Source organism: Panthera uncia, chromosome A2, assembly GCF_023721935.1.
Source record: "Panthera uncia isolate 11264 chromosome A2, Puncia_PCG_1.0, whole genome shotgun sequence".
Lineage (NCBI taxonomy): Eukaryota > Metazoa > Chordata > Mammalia > Carnivora > Felidae > Panthera > Panthera uncia.
Genome location: NC_064816.1, coordinates 111,745,012 through 111,766,414, shown reverse-complemented (window position 1 = coordinate 111,766,414; position 21,403 = coordinate 111,745,012). Strand labels below are relative to the sequence as shown.

The window sequence follows — 21,403 nt, the reverse complement described above, 5'->3', positions numbered from 1 at the left end:
TAACATACCCTATGTTCTGTGAAAAAGTAGTCATTCCTACTCAGTGTATTCCTGTTTATGACTCAAATTCTTAGTGTATTGGCCTAAATACACGCTTAGATCTGAGCTGTCTGATATGATAGCTGCTAAAAACATGTGGCTATTGAAATTAAAACCCAATAAAATTTAGAACTCAGTCCCTCATTTGTATTTGTTACATGCATGTGCTCAAAAACCACATGTGGCTGGTGGTTACTATATTAGAGAAGAGGACATTTTGCAGAAAGTTCTATTAGACAGCAATCCTTTCTGCTGATAGCTAAGGCTATCAGGTTAATAATGATTTCATGTGTATGTGGAGGAAAGTTCAGCAAATTATTCTAAGTTAGCATTCCTCTGCTCAATGTTTCCAAATAATTTTGTTCCCTCTCTCTTTCTCTCTCTCTCACTCACTCACACACGCACACACACACACACACAGCTGAGTCTTGATCATCATTAATCATCATATCTTTATAACTTCCATAGTCACTGCTTTAACACTGGTGAAGCGAACCTTGAACCTCCTACTGAGTGAGATTGCGATGTAACGAATAACTTAAAATAATTCTGACTACTGCAACAACAGATTTTTTTCATTGAGGAACATACACGTTTGAATGCTTGGTACTTTATTTAAACACACGTATATATAAGGACAACAAAGGGAAACTCTGCAGAGTTGAGCACAGTGGCTGCATGCATTGGGAGGACCGGCAGACTCTAGTTTTACAGGATGAAATATGGGTTGAAAAATAGGAAAAGACTGGAGAGCAAGTTTCATTTCCCATCACCACATAGAAGGGTCTTCCAGCCTGTCAAACATAAGAAGCAAAGCACGTAAGAGAAGCTTCCCAGCCTCCTGGGAGGCTTACAGAAAGTGAGACATTCAGTTCTGAACTGAAAGATGATCAGAAACTGCTGAAAAGGCTCCTGTTGACATTCTAAATAGGAGGTCAGGTAGAATATCAGAGCAGGAGACAGTGGCATCATATGCAGAGACCCAGCTGAGTAGTTTTCACTCATATTCACGGGAGTCTCAAGCAAATCTCAGAGTATTTAAGAGGCCCTGTATTTATCAAAGGAGCCAAAGAACTCTGCAATATTTCTGAAGATCAAAACTACAGGAATTACACAAAATGGTAACAAGAAAGTTACTGTTGCTCAATTCTGAATATGCTTTTGTTTTCCTGCAAGGCTTTTTATGTAGTAAGATACTATTTTTATAAAGAACACTTTTTAATAAAATAGCGTTCACAGGCAACTTCGAAGCTCTCAAGTTTTGCCTCCTCCTAACGGCACAGGATTGAGGCTGTCTCCTTCAGGGTGCAATTAACTGTATTTCATGCACCAACCGTTAGACTTTAAGCCACAAAACAAAGAGTAGCAGCAAGGTTATTAAGTTTGGATGGTTCCTTTCCTTACCCAAAGCAGATAAGGTTTACCCTAAACTTTTTACCATGGCAAATATCACACGCAGGTCAATGGAACCTTAAAGGCATCTATTGTTTAGTATTAAAAACAACCCTTACGAATTTTCCACCTGCTATCTCCAGACAAGAACACTGGAGTTTTATTCCAGTCCAAATTGTTACTTCCTTCAGAGAAAACAAACCCGACAACTTTAGACCTGCACCTTTGCCCAGACTGGCCATTTCAAGAGAGGACAGAAGGACGATGGGAGGGAAAGTAAGTGGCTCAGCAGGTCACCCCACTTGTTCCTGGGGAGAACCGCAATAAAGAGGGACACGCCAGTCACACTCACTGAGCAAGTGTTCTAGTGACCTCTTCTGGGGAACCTGGTTCTTGACATTGTCTAGCTTTGGGTTTAAGGCAGACAAGCTCCCACAGAAATGGATGAAACCATGTGCCACGTGATCGAGGTAGGAGGCATCAGACAGAAGAGCCAGAAAGTTATGAAAACAGAGGAGGGCCAGGCTGCTTCCCAACAGCCTTCATTGTCCAATATTTGACACCAGCTCTTGGCGGGCTCCTCTCCCCCAGATGGCTCCACATTCCCAGAAAACCCCAAGGTTACAGACAAGTCCCTAAGAATATTATGTCCTTAACATTCATTCCTTGAAGTTTCTTTGTGATATTGAGCTTGAAATATGTCAAAAAGTAAACACTAGCCCCCACCCAGCCAAGACTGATCTCCGGCTTCATGTAAAATGAGGAAGATTAGAGTAAGACTCATGAGTGATATCTGCAGGATTTTTAGACACTCCACATACTGTATGAAAACTAAAGATTACCCCGGCCAAAGATGGACTGCCGGTCATTTCAATGTAGAGATAGGGACTCACTCTATGTTCTCTCAATTCTAACACAGTTAGAAATTCTATATAGAGTCATTTCTGAGGTGAAAGTCACTTATATTTAAAATTTTCAAAGGAGCACCAAATAATCTGTGGTTGAAAATAATACCCCACAGAAGTTTAGAGATTTGCAAATTAGTCCATGAAAAGAAAGGTCCTCACTGCCCTTTTCCCCATCTCCATTTCTGCCAAAATGCTACCTGGTCTGGAAGACTCATTCCAATGTCTCCCCCCTCCCAGGCAGCCCTCTGGGATTTCCCTCCCCCATGCATTTTGAGCTCTGCAACAGTGTCCCCACACAGGCTTTTCATACCTAGTTCTGGGAACGTTTTCTGTGCTTTCTCTCATCAAGAGGTCTGAAATCAGTGTCTCAGGGCTAGATCGTTTTCCATACCTTAAAAAAAAAGGGGGGGGGGAAAGTCTTTTATAACAAGTTTGAAATATTCATAAAAAGGAAAAATATTTAGAAAAAAAAGGAAGATAGTCTCCCTCTTGGCTGATCATCTGCTAACAATATAATCTAGTTATATGAAATAGACACTATCAGAAATATTATTTCAAATTATAAATATATATAATTTGGGGGCACCTGGGTGGCTCAGTCAGTTAAGTGTCAGCTTTGGCTCAGGTCATGATCTCACAGTTCGTGGGTTCAAGCCACTCTGTGCTGACAACTCAGAGCCTGGAGCCTGCTTCAGATTCGGTGTCTCCCTCTCTCTCTTTCTGCCTCTTCCCCCACTAGTGCTCTCTGTCTTTCAAAAGTAAGAAAATTTTAAAAAAATTATAAATATGTATAATTTTGCTTAAATAACAAGTTAGCAGGTTATTTGAACCAATAGAAATTTTTAGTTAAATTCTTGCCTTTTTATACTACCACAAACAATACATATATAGAAACTTTTATAACTAAGTGACAGGAAATAAAAATACATTGCAGTATGATTTTAAATGTTTCCATAATTAGTTAATTGACTATAGTTCTGATGACATACAGCAGTTTAAATCTTAACAAAGAAACCAGATGATTGTTCAGAAACAGCCTTAGGAAAAAAAATCATCAGACAGAAGTTCTTGACCTACCTGTGTCTTCGAATCTCAGTTTTCTCATTTGTAAAAAAATCACAACTCGTTTTTAAATTGGAGTCTTTGTAGAAATCTAATGTGAGTCACAACATTTTGAAAGCAACTTAGTGAAACACAAATGCAAGGTATTGCTGTTGAAATTCACCCATTCTTAACAGAAAGCGATAAACATGGGTCCTATATTTTCCATACTTATTTAGGGTACCAAAAGCTAAAAACCTTCTTTCATGCTCTAATTTAAACTGCCCTGTAAATATAAAGGAATCTCACTGGTCCGTTGAAAGACTGTGGAATCTTACTGGTCTTTTTTCTCCTAGAGCAGGATGTGGATAGGACTATATGTGAATGCAAGTATATGCTATTTGTTCCAGGTGAGTGCGGACACTGGTCTATCTCTATCTCTCTCTCTCTGTCACTGCTGAAGCGTCTACCAAGTTGTATCTTTTTCCCTTTCTCAGAAAAGACCTTGTATACCAGAAACCACGTTGTTCACAAATGAAAAACTAGCCTGGATGGATTGATTAGCTAATAAGCAAAACAGCAAAACAAAGTATACCCTGCCTATCAAGTGCAATTAAATCCAAATCTTTTGGAAAGATTTCCTATTATTGTTCTTTTGCTGGGGCTTAAAGGAAGCAAAAACAAACAAATTGCCCCCCCCCAACATTTATAAGATTTCCTCAAGATTTTCTACAGTTGTGATGTCAAACTGTAGATTGTTGCTTATATACCTATTTATTCTGTTCATCCGTTGATTTTATTAACCTTAAAACTCTTGAGCAACCTTAACTCATTTATCTTCATCATGCTCCAGTGAATAGAGGAACTGACGAATGTTTTCTACAATTTACTAGTAAAGAAGCTAAATCTAAAATAGCAGGATTCACAGTCATGAAGTGGCACCCAGGACAGCATTGTTCACTATTCTTCCTTCTCTGCTTAATTCTGGATTCTCCTGCTGCTCTACAATGTTTCACCTGTCAAAGATAGAGTCTCTGGGGAAAAAAAAAAAAAATCTCAAATCTGGCTCTACATTGATATCACCTGGGAAGCTTGTAAACCACTGTAAAGCTCAGGTCCCACGCACCCCTGAGGTTCTGATTTAACTAGTCAAGGCTGCAGCCCAGTACTAGCATATTTAAAAAGCTCCCTAAGTGATTCCAATGTCTGACCTGGATGGATAAAGACTAATCTAGGGCTGGGTTTCTCAACTTTGGTACCATTAACATTTTGGGCTAGAAAATTCTTTGTTGTAGGGGGCTGTCCTAGGCATGGTAGGATGGTTAGAACATAAAGTCAGCCCCAGCTGGGAACCACTGATGTAGGGGACTGGAAAAGCCAAATGTGGTAGATCCATGCTCTAGAATAAATGACGCAGCTTTCAGGCAATGAACCAGGAGCGTATAGCTTAAAAACATGGACTGAGTAGAAAAAGGGAGGAGAGAGAATGATATCAGACTACCATTTGTGCCAAATGAAAACACCTATTCACAAATGATGCTGTAATTTTCAAAAATACAAAATTGTGCAGATGATTGGGTTTGTGGGGTGGGAATGGAGATGATGGGTGCAGTTGATAAGCCTCTGATGGTTTCTAAGAGGGAATTCATATGAAGATGAGACAAGAAACTCTGGTTCAGGATCAACTCATTCCCACCTAACCTGAATCTCTTCCCAAAAAATTCAAGCCCCTTTCCCTTTATTTTTGTTTCACCAAAGAGGTTGGAGATCACACTCAATGCTGATGGTAGTGACAATATCGAAGGAAAACTCAGTAGGAATGCTTGAATTTCACCACCCCTAAAAAGAAAAGCTTTCATAAGTGTTCTTAGATTCATGACCTGTAAAATGTAGATAATTATACTCACTTCAAGGCTTTGAGGTAAAGACTGGATGAAATAATGCCTAGGGAAACATTTTGAAATGCTAAAGCTTTATACAATGTTAAAAGCTTTCTTTATAGCAATCATCTTTGAAGAAATAAGTTCTACTATGTTATAAGTGACAAAATAAATAACCAACAAAGGTTTTCCTAGATAAACGACAATTAATATCTTTTTTATTTGAACAATTCTTTTCTCTATATGAAAGCATAAGCAAGAATTTGAAGCAATTAACTTTCTGAGAAGTCTACTAGAATATAAAACATTAGTGCTTTTTGCTAATTAAAATGAACAGACTTCAAGGTTCACAAACCAGTACTATTTAACTCCAACATTTTACGTATTTCTGATTCTATGTAAACTGGGACTTTCAAAAGCTTTTTAGGATGTCATATCCCTGTTTGATGAAACAGGAAAAAAATTATTTAAAAAAAAATACAAGTTTGCCCCATTTTGAATCCTTCTCAAGGACTCTCTGACTTGTAAACAGTAAAAAGTATGGTAAAAACAAAAAACAAAATAACACTTTACAAACCATAATTTAAATATGTTAACATTAGTGTTTTTAAAGGGTTGACCCTTTTTAGCTTATCAAGGTCATTTGATCTTGGAATTGAAATAAGATATTGAATGATTTAGAATTAAGATGAACCAATTCAGGTAACAAATTTTAAATCCTGTATTATAGTTTGGATGTGATTTTTTCCCCTAATATTTGATGCTGAGAGTGAAAGCATGGCATTTAATTTTAGCTTTCCGAGGGTTCAGAATAAAGTTTACAATTTTCCAAATTCCATGTAATGCCAGGGTTTATCCTAGAGTGACTAGTTTTCTTCTTAACAAAGCACTAAGTAGGCACTTCCTTCTCAAAACTCACCTGCTATAAAATGGGGAAAGTCTCTGCATTTTAGATCAACTGTTTTCATGCTAAATCTCTATTTATTGGCACCAGGATTTTTAAGTAAAGAGCTGAGACTGAAAAAAAAAAAAAAAACCACTGTACAGAAGAAAATAGCTCTATTTGTTTTTTCCTAAATACTGTCATGCAATTTGCTCTGGGCAGCTTGGAAAATCTGGCAATATCTTTGGCAACCCACCTGTTTCCTGGTTGGTGTGGTGGTTGTAGTTCCTACACATTCAGCTCGCCCTTCTCCCTACAGCACTTCCCTAGAGCATTTCTGACCTGTTTTAGGGGGTCCTTTCCCATCCAGGTTTCCAAACAGTCCCCCAACTGCTCTAAGAACCAAAAACAGCAGGGAGTGAGTGGGAGAAGATGGCCAGCCACATAGCTTAGGGAACCTAAATCTGGGGAGGGGTGGGGTCACGATGTTGTAACTACGGTTGCAGAGGGAAAGTGTTCAGCGCCCTATGCAATTATGCAGGGAACTGAGTATGTGCCTGAAACTGTGCTGCCCTGGGTTACAAGCAAGAAAAAAAAACTGGTCCCTGTCCTCTGAGGTCCCCAGGATCTCAGCTCCTGCAGGCAGGGCGCTCCTTGAGTGGGTCCCGAGGAGCCTACCCACCTCTGCCTGGTGATGAGGTTGATGTAGTGTCGCAGCGCTGAATAGTATCTGGCCATGTCCTCTGCCGGCGCGTCCTCTCCTGGGTTGTCTGGCTTGGAGGGGTACGCCTCGGCCAGCGCGCCCAGGCACACAAGCAGGGACAGGGCGAGGGTCATTCCGGATAGCCCCAGTCGCTTGCTACCCAGCATCTGCCGGCACAGAAGGGAAAGCGGAGAATAGTGGGGTTTGAAAGGATACATACCTCGAACCTCCCTCCTGTATGTCCCTCGCCACCCACACCCCGCTACCACTCGAGAGGGAAGTGGAGGGTGGTGAGCACCGCGCCGCTTACTAAAGGCACCATCTGCCCTGCCCCACCCTTCTGCTCCACGCGAAAAGTCCGCGCAAATTCGGTCCAAGTCGCTGCGCGGAAGAGTCATGCAAGGAGAGGTGTGAGGCGTCGGACCAGAGCTCGCCTGAGCCAGTTTAGATAGTTTACAAACACAAGTAGAAGTTCCTTCCCGTGGGGTGAATAATTGTCACTTTCCTACCCTCCTCCCCAAACCCCGGCCGGAGGAGAAAAGTTTCTTCTCTAATACTTTTGGTCTGTCTTTGCTGCAGGAGATCGGAAGTTATGGCTGAAGATTCCTTCGGGGTGACAATTTGGGAGAGAGGGGAGAGAACTCCCCGGGCAGGGCAGTCTCAGATCGGATCCCAAGGATCCGGGAAAGTGGCAGGGAGCTTCCAAACTCCGGGGAAACCTCCTTCCAGGCGTCGACCTCCGAGGAAACGGGGTTGGGGGTCGCGTTCCCCTTCATATCCTCCAAAAGATAACCCCAAAGGGACCGCGCGGCCGGGAAGGGGGAGGGGAGGGGAGCGGGAGCAGGGCGGGTGTGCAGTCGGAAAGGACCAGAAGGAGCAAGTGGAATTTAGCCTCCAAGAGAGGTCACCCGCGTCGGGGCAGGAGAGCACCGAGAGAGGCGCGCAGGGATTGGGGAGCCGGGCACGAGCCTCCCGTGGCCCCAGAGCTCCTCCGAGGGTGAGCCGGCGCGGTTCCCCAGCTCCCGCCCCAAGCCGAATGGGTCGTGGCACTCACGGTGGCTGGCGGGCGGGCGGGTGTGGCTGGGCGGCGAGGGCCGGGCAGTCGGGTGTGCCTCTCCGAGGGGTGAGAGCCAGCGGACCTGGTGTGGAGAGCGGGTCGCAACAGGGCTTTTATGGAGCTCCCTCGCCGCGGCAGGAGGGGCCTCAGTCAATCACGTTCGGGTGACTCCCACCCCGCCACTTCCCGCCCCCGAGTGGCGGGGGACGCGGGAGGGGGCTGGCGCCGTAGTCGCGCCAGCGGCGGCTCCTGTAGCCACCCACACCCAACTCTCTGACCCCAGACCCAGCCCGGGGAGGGGGCCTGGAGAGGTGCGAGCGTGGGCGCGGGACCAAGCCGACGTCCGAGCCCCTGCCCTCCGGCCGCGCCCAAACCCGGCTTTCCCTCAGACCCCGTCTAACCTTGCCAGAGATGGAAGCAGCTCAGATCGTCTTTGTCGCCTGCCACCGGAACCCCAACCCGTTGGGCGCCAGGGTAGGGGGTACATGAATCCTCTATTTGATGGAGCATCTCCGGGACCCGCGCGGAAGTGGCGCGGGGCGCAATTCCTGTGCGCTTTCGAGTGGAGACAACTTGGGGTGCAGATCTTCCTGCGCGGAAAGCAGGCCCGGGGCGCCTGCTCCAAATCCTGAGTTCAGTGGCTCCCAAAAGGCCCCCTCCTGCTCCCAGGGTCTGAGAATGGGCTTCCGTGGCTTCGGCCCCTTTCCCCAGCTTGTGTTTCGAGGGGATCAGCCCGCTCCAAGTACACGCCCAAACGCTGGGAGCCCTGCTCCATCGGGACCCAAAGAGTGTGGCGTCCGAAAAGACCTCAGAAACGGGACACGGTAAACCCACTTGCTCACTTTGCTGGGAACGAGAGGCGTTTTGACCGTCTGGAGACCCATTAAAGCGCCATGGAACGAAAAATTCTGATCCAAAGCTACTGGCTAATTAAACGAACAGGAATTTCTTCTTTGTTAGCCCTTGGATAGTTACAAATACGCACGTTAACGTTGATTAAGAATGTGGGTTCTGATTGAAATCAAACAGGTTAAGAAAAGAAGAGAGAGATCACCATTAATTTGCATATCACATTAAACCTGTTGAATATGAATATGAATATGAAAGACGCAGAAACCATTCTTACAGAATCAGGATTTTATGCCCTAAAAGTTCCCTAAATGAATGCTCCTAGAAGTCAGACTCTTTCTAAATAAAGTGTTTAGGAAATTAAAGTGTTAAGTTACAGGCTGTTTTAATGTTAAAATGACAAGTGATTCTGTTAAATTGACACTTTGTTTTTGTTCTGTTTCCACCACACTGAGTTAAATATCAATTAATGTGTGGCAAGCTCTGAGCTCTCCCTGCCCTGTGGTGTGTGTGAGTGTGGTGTGTGTGTTACAAATTTTGAACACCACCTCCCTTTCACTTAGGTGAATGCTTCTCTTTCCATATTGCACAAACGTATGACAGGGACACAAATATCAGGGCTCTCAGAGTGGCTTCAGGGTTCTTAATGTCTGGTAAAGTTAGAACAAAGCACCTTCTCACTTACAGCTCTTTCTTGATCAGAGGAAAAAGCTCAGTCCACTTTTCAATAGATAATCTTATTTTTAGAGTGTATCACAGATAACACATCAGTCAAAACTTTGAAGGAGTCAATGAATTCGGAAGAAATCCCTTCTAAGGAGATGCACCATTCTTGCGGGGAGAAGACTGTGTTCATTTGATTAATTTAGCTTACAATAATGTCACTGGTATCCAAAACTAAGAGCTTATTCTCAGGGTTCAGCATTTAGAGATACATTCTTACATCCTTATCCCACTGGCCTTGGGCTATGAATATTACATCTCTTCTCTCAGGTGTTAGCTCCATTAGCTTCTATAGTTTTCTATGCTTCTACATGTAAAGATACACTTACAGCTTATAAATTTGCTTGCGTTTGTTATATGAAAGACACAGAGCAAAGCCAAAACTCCTAAAAATCAAAAGAACAGTTGCTCACCCCAGCATCTCCTTCTAGTTGCTGAGCCATTTCTCTCCTGTGTTTCAAAATCAAGTTTATTTATTTAGTTATATGTATATGCATCCTTAGCAGCTTTACTGAGATACAAGTGAGATATGCTCATCTACAAATGTTTAAAATATTCCATTGGCTATATTCTTACACTCTGTGAGGTCATCACCACATTCAAGGTAAGCAACATATACATAACCACCAAAAGTGTCCTCATATCCCTTTCGTGTCAACATTTATGCTACTTCCTGCCTCTCACCCAGGCAACCATTTTTATTAATTTCTTATGCATCTTTTCTGACTTTTTTATGAAAATAAAAGCAAAACTGAATATATGTTCTATTTTTCCTTTTTTTTTTTAATATTTTTTTTAACGTTTATTTATTTTTGAGACAGAGAGAGACACAGCATGAACAGGGGAGGGGCAGAGAGAGAGGGAAACACAGAATCGGAAGCAGGCTCCAGGCTCTGAGCCATCAGCTCAGAGCCCGACGCGGGGCTGGAACACCTGAGCCGAAGTTGGACGCTTAACCGACTGAGCCACCCAGGCGCCCCTATTTTTCCTTTTTTGTAAGCCGAAGAAACATACATACTGTTCAGCACCTTAATCTTATTTAATACTATATCTTGGAAATCTTTCCATTTAGACCTTAAAAGATTATTAACTTATCTCAAGCCCCTCTCCTCTCCTTCCAGGATGGAAGAGTGGGGCTGAAAGTTTCAAGTTCCAATCATGCCTTGAGTTTCCGGTGACCAGCCCTCATCCCCAAACTATCTAGAGCGCCCCGCCCCCCCCCCCCCCCCCCCCCCCACCCCCAGCCACCAGCCATCCTGTCAGCAAACAGACACTCTTCTCACTTTAGACAGACCAAGGCTCTTAGAAGCTCTTGTCAGGAACCAGGTTAACCACCAAATATTAGAACAAAAGATACTCCTAGCACCCTTATCACTCAAAAAATTACAAGAGTTTTAGGAATTCTGGACCAGGAACTGAGAACAAAGACCAAATGTATTTATTATACCACAGGTGGTCAGATCAGGTCTCATTGAAAAGGTGACACTGAGCAAAGACTTGAAGAAAATGAGGGAATAAGCCAAGCAAAACAAAACAAAACAAAACTGAGCAGAGCATCAGAGGCAGAAGAAAACTTGATGTAAAGCCCCTAGGGTGGGTATGTGCCTGGCATTTTCCAAGATGAGCAAGGAAGCCATTGTGGCTGGAGCAAAGTGGGAGAGGAAGAGGATAGTAGGTGAGGTCAGAGAGGAGTGGAAGAAGAGAGATCATCCAGGACTGTGTACATATTTTTGTGCTTATATAAGTGAACTAGAGAGTCATTGCAGGTTTTGAAGCAGAGAAGTGATATGATCTGACCTATATTTTTAATAGAGTCACTCTCACTACTCTGTTAAGAACCTGATGAGCAGCATGAGTGGAGGTACAGAGGCCTGTCCGGAGGCTAGTAGATTAATCCAGTAGAGACATCATGGTCACTAGGACTAAGGTGGTGGCAGGAAAGAGGTGAGAAATGGTTGGATTCCAGATATATTTTAAAGGTAGAGCAAAGAGTATAAGAGAAAGAGAAAGAGGAAGGAAGGAAGGAAGGAAGGAAGGGAGGGAGGGAGGGAGGAAGGAGGGAAGGAAGGAAAGAAGGAGAGAAAGAGAGAGAAAGAAAGAAGAAAAGAGGAAAGAAACAATTTACTATTATCAAGATTGAAGGAGGGGAAATCATTACAAGCCTCACAGACATTAAAAGGATAATAAGCAACTTAAATAAAAGGATAATAAGGAATGTTATAAACAACTCTCAAATATAAATTCAACAACTTAGATTAAATGGAATAATTCCTCAAAAACCATAAATGACCAAAACTTAGCTATGATGAAAGAAATAGCCTGAATAGTATTATACCTGGTTCAGATTGTTCAACAGATTCCAAGTAAACCCATACCCTCCTCTTCTCTCAAAGACAAGCTGCTTTAGGCAATAATTTCCTCCCTGCCCTCCCTACCTGTCTGTCTCCTGCTTCCCTCTGGAATATACGTGGAAAGGCATGAGAAAACAGGCAAAGTAGGAGTTCATCACATTTGTTCCTTCCCTGTTTATACTCTGTGTTTCTCCCAGCTAGTAAAACAAATAAACAGAAAATGCCAGTTCTTAGCAGTTTGTCCCAGCTCTATTGTATAAACAGCTATTGTTCTCTCGTGGTAGAGAGAGACGACTGTTTAAAGACCCTCCTGACACTTTTCTTGGCTTCCTTTCCAAATCCCATCCCTCACACCATCTCCCTACTTCCCTCCGAATTGGGACCATCCACTTTTTCAGAACTTTATGTCTTCATATTTCTGTTCATTGTACTGCTTGTGAAGGAGTCAAGTATAAACTACAACCACTTTCTGGAATGTTCTCTCTGTAGATGGTATTTTTAAACTTACATTAGGAGACTGTGAACCTTAGTTTGGTTGTTTTCTGACTTTCTTTCTTTCTTTCTTTCTTTCTTTCTTTCTTTCTTTCTTTCCTTTCTTTCTTTTCTTTCTTTCTCTCTCTCTCTTTCTTTTTAGCCATTCTAACTTATTTTTATGTGCATTTTGTTACATTGGATAGCAGAGGAATTTCTTGATCTTGTATGTTCTTTCCCAGCTTCTCTGTGAAGCTGAAAGCAGGGTTCACCTATAGCACTACTTTGATTGCAGTACATTTTTAGCAATGTCTAGAAGTACACGTATGAGATAACTGTCAATTATGAAGATTTTTTTGACCAAAATTACCCCAGAATTTATCTGAAACACCCAGATAATTGCAGGAAAATATCATTTTGTTTTAATTTGAAAGTATTCTGATAATAGCTGTAATCCTCACCTCCATTTTGCATGTGCAGGCACATACTGACAATTCCAAAACAGTACCATAGTGCTGAGTTGAGACTGGCCTTGTGTTTTTCTGACCAGTCACACTTTTGTTTTTGTAATGTATTATGATTATTAGCTCCAGTCCCATGCTTCTAGTCACAAGAACCCATACAAAGCAGAATGCTTACTTCACTGACAAAAGAACCTTAAATGTGATCATGGGAATGACAAGCACATTTCACCACATTGAAAGCAGATTTTCTAGGAAGACATTGACTTCCTATCATGTACACAGTTAAAGTGCTATGTAGAGAGACCTGCTCCCCAGGCAACAGCAGTGACTACCTTCTAGGCTTATTGAGAGGTCTTATCTTCAGTATGGATACGGTTGGGTTTGAAGAACATTCCCTTTGTGGTGTGAGGATGGATTGTTTCCATTTTAGAGGATGTGGATATTGTGGATTGGATGTGCCTAGAGATCCATTGCACTTCCAGCCTCCCCGGACTCCAGAGGCTTAAATGTGGCCATCTGTGTCCTAGCCTCCCTTGCTCCTAAGATGCAGATGTTATTTAGCTCCAATCCAGTTACTTGAGAGCTTGCCTCAAAATTGAGTTGTAACACTGAGATATCCTATATTCTCCAAGTATATTATTAAACATAAAAAAGTTTTAAATAGTTATGAAAGAACTAAGTCATGTGGGGGAGAGAAATAGGCTGTGAATATCCTGCTTGTAACCCAAACGGAGGTGGAAGCAGTGTGGTCTGGAGCAGATGGCTGTGATGGAATATTCTAGATTCTGGAGCTTCCTAACTGAGGCAAAGGTAGCAGAATTCTTGATGGGCTGTTTCTGTGGTGAGGTTTTGAGGGGGAGTTGTTTCTGGAAACTCAACATAGGGTGTACTGTTTTATCACTTAATCCCAAAGAGTTTATCCTTTAATGAATTCTTTTCTGCATGAAGCAACTGGAACAGTTTCAAGACCTGAAATAAGAACTCTGACAACCTGCAGGACCATGGGAGAAACAGTGCTAAGTTAGAAATCTTGCAACTACATATTGGGTCTCCTGAGTCTCAGAGATGGAAAATGCAGGCCTCCATGAAGTGTTTCCCCTCATCCAGCTCCTTCCATGGGTCCATTTAAAATAATGGAGAATGGTCCTGTGGGAAACTTAGGGCAACATTCTCAGAGATATAAGCTATTGGAATGGGAGCTGAGGTCTCATAATGTGAAGGTACATAGAGCCATAGGACTCTCTCAACTTACCAACAGGAATGTCATCTCAGAGCATTTCTCCGAACCTTCTTTCTCAAAGGATACTCTCTTGGGATGGTTCAAAAGTAATAGAGAATGTATTAGTAATACATTCTGAAAGTAATAGAGAATTCAGTTTCAGTTTTCTAAAAACACGAAGATGATTTATAATCTTACAAAATAAGAAGGCCAAAGATAAGGCACCTCTACTGAAAGTTAATTCTGCAGCTCAGTTATGTCAATAAGAGCCAGGATGGCTTTGATTTATGGACCAGCTCCCCCATGGTTGTTAGATTTCCACCCTAACTCAGGTTGCATACAAACACATTGACGTCCTTTCAAAGACAGTAATTTTTTTACTTTATCATTCATTAATGAACTCTCCACCCCACTCCCCCGTCTCCTCCTATTATAAAAACTATAGCAATAAGTAATTTTGGACATCTGTCTTTGTTCATATGTATAGATTTAACTGTTGAAGTCCTGCAAATGGAATTTCTTGGTCAAAGCAAGCATGCATTTGGAATGTTGGCAGCTCTTATCAAATTGTCTTCCCAAGAACTGTATCAATTAATAATGTGTGAGAGGGTATGTTTCCTCAAAGAGGGGTGTGCTTTTACAGAAGATGTACAGGGGTTGCTACTGTAAAGAGTGGATCAGAGGTACCTGGGGCTAAGCAGAGGAATATGCTTGCTTAAATTTGTGGCCTCTCCATCTGGCCTCAGGACAGAATGAAAGAGACTGTCTTTCCAAATTGAAAACCCATGTTTGCGGCCAAAGTACTGGCTCTTTGTGGTTTGCTCCATAGGACTGGAACCCAAGGAAAGTGAAAACTGAGCCACAAGGCAAAGCAGGTTAATGAATGGACCCCAAATAAGTCTAGAGAATTCTGTTGTTTCTATTAAGCTGATATAAGTTATGGAACAGCTGTTTTCACAGAGCTTCCAAACTCTGATGAGCTCACCAGAAGTGTTTTTCAAAATACCAATGGGTCTAATTGTTTCAGTGTTAGTTCAAGGAAAATTGGTTTTATCTTCAAATAACTTTAAAGTTCAAATGTTGAAATACAACTTTTCCCCTTATGGAATTCCCCTTATGGAATTATGGAAGGTTTTGCATAATTGGGAAGTATAAAGATTTACACTTTATAAATATATTTTAGCACCTTAAGAATGGATCAATTTGCAAGCCTTTCCAGGAATGTCAATACATGATATTCCCAATTATTTCTTTCTTCCTCTTTTACTTATTTGAGAAATTAGATTGTGCTTGATTTTATATTTGGAAACATTTTAATTGTTTAAAGTCTCTTTTTCAATTCAAATTATTATTTTTTTCTCCTGTTGGGTGCTGGTGGAGATCATTTAAAACCAACTAAGTGAGAGGCCCTTCAGGTAATTGAATGAAACACACTGTATGTACCTTCAGCTATTCTTACCAAATATTTAGAGGACCTCTGACTCAGAAACCCATGGCAGTCTATCCATGAGAACAATATTCTTAAACTTCAATGCTGCAGCTAATATCATTACCTTATAAGACAATTGTCTCCAGTGGGATGAAATCAGACCAAGAAACCAAAGTTCTCTAACCTCATTCTAAGGCTTGAATTTGACACCTGTGTTTTATCTTCTTTCCTTCCAACAGGCCACAGGCTACCTTTAGGCCCCACTGTGACAATATTCCTAGAGCAGTGTGGTTTGCAGGCATGTTTTTACCCTGGTACTTCCTTTCCCATACCCTTTGATGGCCATTTTATTTTATTTTTAGGAGATAAACTAGGATAGATGGCCCCAAATATAGTAATGACATCCCTGAATCATGGTGCTTTGATCAGTTAATGTTGGAGAGTTATCTCAGACACAACCACAGGTCACATTCTGAGCCTTCAAAACCACTCCATACAAACTCAGCTTTTCAGATCTAGATAGTTTTCTTACTCTCTTCAACTGGGCCTCTTGGTAACCCATATCAGCTTTCTCAATGAACTCAATTAGCAGGTGAACTACCCTACTGAAATTTATGTTAGCATACATTTGCCATATGCTATGGACATTCTTGATTCATAAATTGAGATATGTTAGGATTAGGTTTTGCACAAGTACCATAAAACCTGATGAATGAGGACTTACCCAAAGGAGGGACTTATTTACTCCATGTGAAATGAAGTCTTGGTTTAAGCAAATCAGGGCTCATACAGCACCTTAAAATGCCACCAAGGGAAGAGGCTCTTTCTCTTCCTGCTCCATCATCCTGAGGATGATTGATATACCTTCAGCATCAAGCTCAAATTCTGGTCAGGAAGAAAGAAGAAACAGAAGAAGCATAACCAACTAACCTGAACTTATGTCTTACTCACCAGGTCTCACATGGCCTCAACTAGCTGTAAGGGACTCTAGTAAGGTAACTTTTAGCTTTCTAGCTTCTCTGGTAGGGAGGCAGGGAAGGGAGGGTCTCAAGTGAGCCAGTTTACACTGTGTACCTAGTAGGCTTGTGCTTTCTGGAATCTGGTCTTACTCATTCCAGATTTGTTTTTTGTTTGTTTGTTTTTTGTTTTTTGTTTTTTTGTCATTGATCACTGAGAGACTAGAGCTACCACTTCCCCTTCTGCTGTTGCAATGGCACAATGAAGACCAAGGTGTAAACAGACTTTGTGTTTTGCTTAGAATCTTTCCTAAATAACAGAATGAGCACAATGACCAGATGTGAGAAAGCCTGCATTTTCATCTTGTGTTATTTATCCTAAAATGTCTCATCACTTCAGCTCTCTGAGTCCTAGTCTCCCATCTATAAAATGGAGGAATTGGGTTTCAACCTTCCATTCTTCCCCCTTGCATAGGATTGCAAATGTCTGCTTTAAACCAGCTCTCTCCCATATTACCATCAGGAATTGCAGATGCCTGGCCAAGACAGGAAAACTCACCATGCTGCCCATCATCCTAATCTCCTCTATCTCCTGGTAATCTGATAGGACCTCCCGGCACTTGGTCAAGGAAAACTGAGGGGTGTTTCATAAGAAGGTAGGACTTGTGTCGTGAACTATGTTTCTCATTGCCCGTGTGACTTGTGCTTTAAAGGTATGAACTAGTCCAGTCTTTCTTATTGGAACTGCAAGCCCCTCTTCAGATAGTTGTGGCTTCTCTGGGATCACAAGAATAACCCAGACGTCAAGCCACTGAAATGGTATTATCTACCAGCTTTTCATTGCCTCTTGGCCCAGCATGTTCCAAAAGGCTGCCTTAGAGGCAGAGCCTCCACTCTTGACATAAGAAGACTTTCCCAGGCCTGCACCTGTAAGTATAGCCCCTACTTAAATCTGTGAAATATCACTGAAGATAGAGGTATCCCTGTATTCAAATGAACACAACTACTATAACTCCTCTAAATAACTTGGCACTCATCTGGGGGCATGGGGCTTATGGTTAATTTTCAGATATTTTCCACAATGATTGTCACTGGTTTCTTCTTTCAACTTCATTAGCCCAGGCATTTTTTACTTTGTATCTAGTTTACCTACATCACAGATATAAAGTGGTTGGTCACATAAATTCTGTTTAGCACAACTTAGTCAGAGGGTGGGCTTTAGTCAGAGGGTCCCTTTAGACCATGACTATCTTGTAAGAAGTTCAAGCTCTCTCTTCTAGTGGGTAGTCCATAAGAGAAGGTGGGCATGCAAGACACATTAGTGCAGGACTGATCAGAGACTATGTCTCCAAACACAATAGGTTCAGAGGGTAACAGGCTGACCCTGTGGGTGGGAAAGGAGGGTCCTCTGCAGCCATGGCTTTGGGGACAGCCTAGAGCTAAGTGCACTCTCTGAGACTCTTGGAGTCTCCTAGAACATTCTCACTTCCTCACAATAGGTGGCTCCACCCTTTCCTCTCTGGCCCATTATGTTTATCTGGAATTTTCCATGGCATGGGGGGAGAAGTCAAAAGTGGGATAGATCAGATTCCTCTGAAACTATACATCTGAAAATTTTAGTCTCGTGCTGCCTTTTTTTTGTCTGACAGTCTGAAGAGACAGAGAACAAAGGAGATCCTAGCAAAAGTTCTTGATAAGATGCTTGTAGATGGAATTGAGGATGTCTATGAACTTGAATGAAAAAATGTCTTTGTTGTCACTACTCTAAAGTTTAGTTTTTCCTTCATTTATGAAAGTGGCAATGGCCACAGCCATGTTAGCAGTTCCTCTGACTTGGACATCAATAGAAATTATAATAAGTTTCACATCATATTGAGGTTGAGGCAGAAACCTCAAAATAGCACTACACTCATGAAACTTTGAAAGTGTGCTGATTATTAGACCCACCACTAGATTTTAGTAAAGGTCATTCATGCATTAATAAAGAAGTGTATATTTGATTATATCACAAATATTTGACAACTGTATTTTGATATTAAACTTTTCTTTGTAATCCTATGTTTTTTGTTACACATGTAAAAACATTTTTATAAGAAAGGATTTCATGGCACAAAGCAGTTCACCGTACAAAAATAAGTTTAAGGACCCCTGTCCTGGGGATACAATTTATAGAACACATATTGAATATAGATGGAGGAAAAACACACTTTAAAATTGAGAGAGATTACCTCGCTAACTAGAGTACAATAGAACTAAACGTAAACCAGTATGCAAAAAGTATTTTAATCTAACCGTACTACTCCAGACCTCATTAGCATGTGGATATCAATGGGGTCATGTTAATACTTATAACTACATTTGCTTTGTACTTGCCACCTAATGCCATGTCTCTCACTTTCCCCCATATCTCTGTTTTTAAAGGAATTCCTGAAAGTGTCTTTTGTGAGTTCATCCACAATCTTCTCATATTCTTCCTCTTTCACTCTTGCTCAAATTTATGCCCCAGAAACCTCTGGGTGGGGAGGGGGGAAGACAGTCCATCACCACCTCCTCAACACTCTGGGTAACTTCTTTGAGACCAAAGATTATCTCCTAAAGTTCCTAAATCCCAAATCCCCATTTGGATAGGGAAGTGCCACATTCCTTGAAATTCTCTACCTTACTTTAATGAAGGAGGGAGCATATTCTCCTCCTCACTCTATACCCAGCTCTAGAAGTTGGGGCTTCCTTGACTTAAACAGTCAATTAGGGGGTTAGGGATTAATGAAGGGGGAAGGTAACATTGGGGAAGAACTAGATGAAGAATGGGATATATCCCTTGTGAAAGGTCTGAACCTTAAAAAGGTTCTCAGACCTGAGTCCACAAATAAGGCTCCAGGAAACCACATGCCAGACACTATCCTGTTCAATCCCCCCCCCCTTTCCTTCTCATTCCAGTTCACAATCCTCTTTTCTTTGAGCCTCAAATGATGAATTAACTCATTCACATGGATTCTTGACAGGCCTCTGCCCTTCTGATCTATCAGACCCACTAATATCTAAACCTGCAAACCCCATATGCTAAACGTTTCTCCTCTGCCCCTCCAGACCCAGCTTTACCATTTTCTAGAAATCCTGCTTGCCCCCAGGGTGCCTGAACATTATAAATGGCATCAACAGGTGCCCCCAACCCTTGATTCTGACAGAAGATGGTTCAGTCATTGGGAGATAATCGGGAGATAATCAGGAGATAATAGGGAGAAGAAGAAGAAGCAGCAAGGGTCTTTATTTCTTCCAACTTGCTCCCTGCCCAGTCACCATCAGCTGTAGACACCTTTAGTGAAGACATGGCATCTATTAGGTAGCTTTCTCTTAGATCTACAGGTAAATTTCTCTGGATTCTGGTAATAACTCCTTTCTCTTACCCTTTGGCCTAATGGGTAAGAGCCCTTGCTGTTGCTGACCTCAGAGTACAAGCCCTTGCTTCACTTAACCCTGCCTGCACCTATGTAAGCAGTTCCTCTACTGAGCTCTCCTCAATTCCCCATGTGAGTATGCTGCCTGCTGCCGAGATCCCGACTGATCCGCTTGACTGCATCACCTCGGCTGCAAATTTTAAACTTTCCATCTTGTCCCTGTTGTGTAGGAGGAAAACAAAAGAAAACAATATTGCCCCGCCAGTTCTGTGATGGTGCTCTGTCCTTCATGATATATGTCGCAGTCAAAAGACAAGGCACTGGCAGTACATCTCCTGCCCAGTGACCTGTAAGCATGAGCCACATAGCCCCCGTGCAGAGACTGACTCCTAGCTGTGAGCCCCAGTGACAACTATGCAGAGTTTTCTGTATCCTTATCTTCCTCTCAGTACAGACTTCCCAGCATGGAAAGGATTGAATTAGACCTCTAACAACAGCTCTGACTGCTGAGATCAAAGAGGAAAAATTGGACAGAATAAAAAACACAGATTATAACATCACCAAAAAGGGGGCACTAGGCCAGGAAAGAGCCTACTCAATATTGTGGGAATGATGTTCCCAGAACCTAAGACTGGAGAAGACTTCAGAGTTTGTGTGCCTGAGTCAATCCCAGTAAATGGTTCTGCTGCTCAGATAAGCTTATTTCTAGAACTACATTTCGTGAATCACTCACCTTCCAGAAATCTTGTTGCAAAAGTGATCATTTCTGTCATCATTCCCATACTTGTGCATGATGAACACCTTCACTGCAGGAAAGACATTGTGATCGGTGCTCCTACGGGGGTAGGAAAAAGTAGGGAAATTTTAGTGCTGCCCAGATGGACTCTGGTGTCATTGATCAAGCAAAAACAGTAATGCCTAAAGCAAAACAGACAGAGGCACTGAGAATAAACATTTATTTCAAAGCAGTAGTCTTTATGAAATATGCATGATATGGCTAGCTGGTAGTATAATGACTGTTGAAATATTTCTCCACCTATTTGCAAATCCATCAATCACATTATGAAGTGGCGCTGTGGGCAAAACAAAAAGGAATAATGACAATTAATTGATGTCCATTGTGTATTAATCATCGTACTTGAACACATCCAATTCTAATGATAGCACTACGAGATAAATGTTATTATCCCCATTTTACTGAAAAGGAAACAAACTCGGAAAGATTATAGAATCTGTCCAAGTGCACATAATAAGGGACAGGGCAGGAATCCAATTGTGAGCCTTAAGCTAAAGTGAGTGATTGGACCTCCTGACTATATATTTGAGAAAACAGGACTGAGTATACAAAATGTATCATTGCTATAAATTATGACTGAGTCAATACAAGGTCCAAATGAGGTGTAAGGAAAATAAATTTCAGACTACTCAGGAGTAGAGGGAGTTCTTGCTTCTGAGGCAGCCACAGGGATATGAGATTTGAGCTCAACTTGGAATAGTGAAGAAGGTTTGGAGATGGGACAAGTGGTGTGGGTCAACTCACAGGCATGGAAAAGTACCAGTTTTGAGCAAGTATAGCAACTTGGCTGGGGGCAAGGGTTCACACAAGGAAGTAATGGGAAATTAAGCTGGAGAAGAAAACCAAG

The 21,403-nt window shown here is 41.9% G+C and overlaps 1 protein-coding gene across 1 annotated transcript; it reads right to left on the bottom strand.

Annotated features, from left to right (window-relative positions):
- Positions 1-618: 618 nt before the first annotated feature.
- Positions 619-8,002, bottom strand: NPY (neuropeptide Y). Its single transcript, XM_049642920.1, has 4 exons — positions 7,901-8,002; positions 6,826-7,013; positions 2,650-2,730; positions 619-833 (listed from the first exon to the last, which is right to left on the bottom strand). Exons 2-4 carry the CDS (start codon positions 7,011-7,013, stop codon positions 809-811), a joined length of 294 nt encoding a protein of 97 aa, XP_049498877.1. The 5' UTR covers positions 7,901-8,002; the 3' UTR covers positions 619-808.
- Positions 8,003-21,403: the final 13,401 nt, after the last annotated feature.

Excerpts from the sequence above, each read along its gene's own strand:
- NPY (XM_049642920.1), bottom strand. The coding sequence starts at position 7,013 with ATGCTGGGTAGCAAGCGACTGGGGCTATCCGGAATGACCCTCGCCCTG. Across the intron at positions 2,731-6,825 it reads AACCTCATCACCAGGCAGAG|GTATGGAAAACGATCTAGCC; the intron begins GTGGGTAGGCTC and ends TTTTTTTTTAAG. Across the intron at positions 834-2,649 it reads GAAAACGTTCCCAGAACTAG|GCTGGAAGACCCTTCTATGT; the intron begins GTATGAAAAGCC and ends TATGTTTGACAG.